At 31.5% G+C, this 5,080-nt stretch overlaps 1 protein-coding gene across 2 annotated transcripts in view; it reads left to right on the top strand.

Annotated features, from left to right (window-relative positions):
- LOC106468076 (Niemann-Pick C1 protein-like) overlaps nucleotides 1-5,080 on the top strand; it is a 57,134-nt gene that overhangs the window by 10,428 nt on the left and 41,626 nt on the right. For both annotated transcript variants that reach the window (XM_022396382.1, XM_022396380.1), the window contains exons 2-4: nucleotides 1,588-1,744; nucleotides 2,209-2,452; nucleotides 3,832-4,077. In XM_022396382.1, coding sequence (XP_022252090.1) covers nucleotides 1,588-1,744; nucleotides 2,209-2,452; nucleotides 3,832-4,077 — 647 coding nt within the window. The remainder of the gene's footprint in view (nucleotides 1-1,587; nucleotides 1,745-2,208; nucleotides 2,453-3,831; nucleotides 4,078-5,080) is intronic.

Raw genomic sequence — 5,080 nt, 5'->3', positions numbered from 1 at the left:
TTGTTTTTGGCGATTAATATTCGCGTACAGAATCGATTTTTAATCATCGGTGACAATTCTGTCCAAAAATGTTTCACGCGAATTACGCGCCAGAAGAAACGTTCACACATTGGAAACGATGATCATCGGAGAGTTCGTGAGGCACCCAAACACCTTTTTTATGGAGTCTTCCCATATTTCTTAGATGTTTACGTATTGTTTCATGAGAGACATGAAATTTCAGGGCCATTGCCTTGGGTTAGACTCAACAAGTGTCTACAGAGCATCAATATCTATTCCAATATGTCGGCCCCTGCCATCACAGTTTTTAAGGCTAAAGTCACCTGAACGAAATTTGTTGAACCATCATTGACACTTACAAACGTTCAAAACATTTCCATAAACTTCTTTGATATTCTTTGTGACTACACAGGCATTGTTTCCCTTCTTGTTTTCAAACAGCATTACATGCCGAATTGCACACGATGAGACACACTATCACTATAAAGGGATTAGAGTATACTAAACTTTACACATTATATAGGCTACACTAATGTGATGTTTAGGCAGTTCGTTTAACTATTATACATGATGTACGTTTTTTAGGGAGTGGTTAATGAAAGTGTTGATCCCTGGGTAATTTTCTAAAGTTCAATGAGATCCCCTCCTACCATCTTTTCTGAAAAAAAAAATAAGTGGAGAGATTTTAACCTTTTTTGTGTAAAATATCCCTGTCATTCCTAGAATCATCTTATTAGCTCTTCCCTGAACCTTTTCCAATGAGTCAATATCTTTTCTTGGATAAGGAAACTAAAATTAACTGAGAAATCTTGGGTTTGATCATTTTCGCTTAAATGATATTATTGATAATATTGAATTGCTTAATATAAGTTAAAGAGAATGTGACAACTTTTTTTTCAGATTGTTTATGGAATCAATATTCAAATGTCCTGTGAACACACAGCATTTGAAAACCACTGGTCCAAGAAGTAAAAGTTTCAGTCTCAGATGTTGGATTACCATTTCATTGCAGTCTGTTATTGCTTTAAATATTAGTCTATATGAAGTCTAAGTGAAGTAACCGGTTAATAAGGTTTAAACATGACTGGAAAGTATGAATAATGGTCTTAATGCTTTATAAAACAGTCCAACTTTATTAAATAGAAAGTTGGACTTCTTTTTTTCTAAAGTAGTAATGAAGGTATTTTATAACAATATTATAGTAATTACAAAAGTTTTTGTTTTCACATATGTTTAAACTCATTAATAAAGTTGTGGATAAATTTGTTCTTAAGTATGCTTTATACAAACATGCAAAACAAATTTCCTTGTTATAAAGTTTGGATAGTGAAATGAAAAATTACCATTGAGGTAATGTAGCTACTTGTAGAAGAAGTACATTCATTATGGTTAATGTAGTGAGTTTTATTAATTTATGGTAATTTGGAAATGACACAAGTGGAAGCTATAGGTCATTTCAATATTTAAAATTAATTATTATCCACAATGTATCTTCTAAGTAATAATATATCATTTGAAATATTTTAGGTTGGTATTATTTTGGTTAGAAGAAATGCATTTATCTTTTTTTTATTATTATTTTACTAGGTGTGTGCAGAAGAAGGACACTGTGTTTGGTATGGAACGTGTGGACAAAATGAATTTGGACAAGATCTTCCATGTCGTTATGATGGACCTCCTAAGCCACTGAGTGACAATGAGACAGTTGCTGCTTTAAAGAAAATCTGTCCTGAATTAGTCCCAGGTGAGGAATTTTGAAACTATTTTCGTTATTTATTTAACTCCCATCATAAGGTTACACAAATTAATACATTGTCAGAAATGTTTTGTATTATAAGTTGGACATAAAGAAAGGTTTTTTGGAATCAAGTCTTAATTTGAAAATGTTAGGTTGGACTGTTTGTTTCTCCAGTTTCTAGTGAAAAATCAGCTTTTTATATGATCTTCTAATACAAATTTTTGAGCATTTTTATGGTTTCCATTTTATACTGTTTCTTGTTATTTTAAAAAAGGTTTGCAAATTTCACATTTTAAAATTTATCTGGAATATAAATACATGTCAAAATGATCCAGAGTATTGCAGAAACATTTTAGTTAGCACATGAAACTTATAGAACATATCTACCTTAGATTTATTTATACGGATGATTTAATTATTTTTATGCCTTTATTGCAAAGGTTAATACTGTCAAAACATTTTCTTGACAGATGGAGAAGATGAGCCATTTGTTTGTTGTAACAAAAATCAGATCGAAAACCTCATTTTGAACATGAGGACCCCTGAGACCCTTGGCTTTGGTAGATGCCCATCATGCATGAGGAATTTTCAAAAGAACTTTTGTCAGTCAACCTGCTCACCACAACAGAACATGTTTTTGAAAGTGATCAGTTCTGTGAAAGATGATGAAAAGGGAGAGAGAGTAACTGGTCTTCAGTATTTCATGTCCAAGAGGTATTAAGTACTTATCATTATGAAAAATTGAGTACATGGTTTGTTAATTAAGTAGGGTTAGTCAAAGATAGTGTACCAGAGTGTATAAGTAAAGCATAATGATTCTGTATCAATTCTTTTCATATTAATAAATCACCAACACTGCTGTTTCTATGGGCCTGGAAACTTCCCAAAATATGATAAAGTATATGTTTTAAAAAGTGTGGTAATTCAAGGATAACTTGAGTATAGAACTCCATAAGAGATTCAAGGATTTAGTATGTGGAAGACCAGGTGTAATAACTTGTAAGTGGAATAAAGATAAGACACAGTGTGAAGATGAAATAAATAGTACTGTTTACTGAAGAAAAACTGAATATGAAAACCTAAAAAGATGTAAAATGTTGAAGAAATTAAACTGTACTTAATGAAAGTTATGTAAATATAAACTTTACTGAAAATGGAATTAAACAACACCTGATCAGCAGATGCTGTTAGAAAATCAGTGATATGACTCCACAGTGATTAATGGCTCTCTCAAGATTCAAAATGAATTTGTTTGGAAATTTAATAACTGTATTCACCTTCATGTTCTTTCTGTGTCTGGAAAATTACAAGAATTGAGAAGCATCTCTGCTCCATGTGACAGTCATGTATGTAAGGTAAAGTAGGACATAATACAACTATCTCAAGAAACAAAAATTAGTCTTATGATTGAACTTGCTACAGAAAATAACACCAAGGACTGACTTTAGCATGTGACTTAGGATGTTCCAGATTCTATAGGAAAGTAAAAAATGTGGTATATGTGGTAAATATAGTTTTTGCTTTAGGTCACTAGCATTTTTCATACAATTTCTAGTTATCTTTTATAGTTTCAGTTTTGAGAATGTTGGAATATTGCTAAAAACTTATAAAAAAAATATCTAATGAAATATGTTCAAAAAGTTTGTTTATTAAGTGATTTTTTTTTCAGTCATACAAGTTACATTTTTTCAAGAATGGTGCCACATTTTGTAATAAAATTTATGAATTCTGACAATATTTCTTTTATTTGTTGAGAAACACACAAGGGCACAGAAACTTTAAGTACTTAGCTAAAATTTGTTAAATTGGTCATTTGTTCTTCTTCAAGACTTGGTATTGTAAATTATTAATAAAAGGTGACATGCTAGTTAAATACACCTCGTGTATTAGGAGGAATGTAGATGTGGCCCTGGAGTAGCAGTTGTGTGAGAAGTTAAAACTCCAAAGCTGATTCATTCAAACATAATTTAACATTATTGTTTTGTTAATGGCTGTGTCAAGGAAAAAAAAGAACCTCAAAAGATTAGATGAAACATATATCTTACAAATAAGTCAGTTATAAGTAATAAAAAGTCTCTTCTTTCTTCTGATAGGTTTGCTGATGGGCTTTTCACATCATGTAAAGATGTACAAGGCCTCACCCCAGGATCCCCATTGTTAGAGTTGATGTGTGGCATTTGGGGATCGGAGTGCACTGCTCAACGATGGTTAGACTTCATGGGGACAACACCTTCTGCAGGAGGGTTTTCTCCATTTCAGATTCTGTTTAACATAACAGAGGAGTCTACTATTAACCTGGATGGTCAAACTTTCAAACCTATGAGTGAGCCCACGTTAAAGTAAGAGCTATTCTGTTGTAGTCAGCTTATTTTAAATTGAGCTTAAGAATAAATATAAATGTTGTATTATAGTCACATCTTAGTGTAAGAATCAAAAAATTATTTGTTGCAAATTTAAGGAAAAATATATAGTAATGAATATTAAATTCATTTAACCCTCAAATTACTGACTTGTTTTATACCAGTTTGTTACAGGTGAGGTTCCTATATTGCATCATGTTTCACTTTTTTTCTTTGTTATATTACTCAATGTAAAGAGCTGACCAAAAATCTTGGGAACACACTGATTTTGTATGTAAAGTGGGAAATCCCAGCAGCAATTAGCAAGAGTAATTAAAATGTTGATACTATTTTGTGTGTGTTTGTGACTCATGTTAGTAGGAACCATGTAATCAATAGTCCTGGACTCACAAGCAATATGGTGTTTCAATAATTTAGAGAAATATGCTCACAAACAGGGGTAAAGTTGAAGTCTATATATTTGGGAGGTGGATGACTGAGTTTTGCTGACAAAATGGGCATTGCAGGAGGGTGGACAGTAATCTGAACATGTCTTTTTGTTTTATTTACATATTATGTTCAAAGGGCTTAACACTGAAAATCAGGTTTTGATACCCGTGATTGGCAGGTCATAGGTAGCTCATTGTGTTGCTTTATGCTTAACTTTCTTCGCTACACAATTTTTGTGATTGTTTCATGCTTTGTATTTCTCCCATGTGTTTATGTGAATAGTTTATTTATTTATTTCCTATACTGTCTATGTACATTTTGTTTTAATTTGTTTTTCACCAATTTTTTCTTAATATCTATATACAAGCTGAAATACCCGTCAACTGACAGGGAATGTTTAAACTTGATTAAAACAATTTAAGTTTAACAGCAATCAGCTATTTCAAAGTAATAACTTGAATATAAACTTTAGCTTAAATTTTAAAATTGTAACAAAGCTTCTTCAATAAACAAACATTTGCAATTTAGCTTTCCATCTACCAAACAAATAAAA

This window comes from Limulus polyphemus, unplaced genomic scaffold (assembly GCF_000517525.1).
Source record: "Limulus polyphemus unplaced genomic scaffold, Limulus_polyphemus-2.1.2 Scaffold2861, whole genome shotgun sequence".
In the NCBI taxonomy this organism is placed as follows: domain Eukaryota; kingdom Metazoa; phylum Arthropoda; class Merostomata; order Xiphosura; family Limulidae; genus Limulus; species Limulus polyphemus.
Note: the sequence above shows the minus strand (reverse complement) of the source record. Positions and strands in the feature narration are given on the sequence as shown.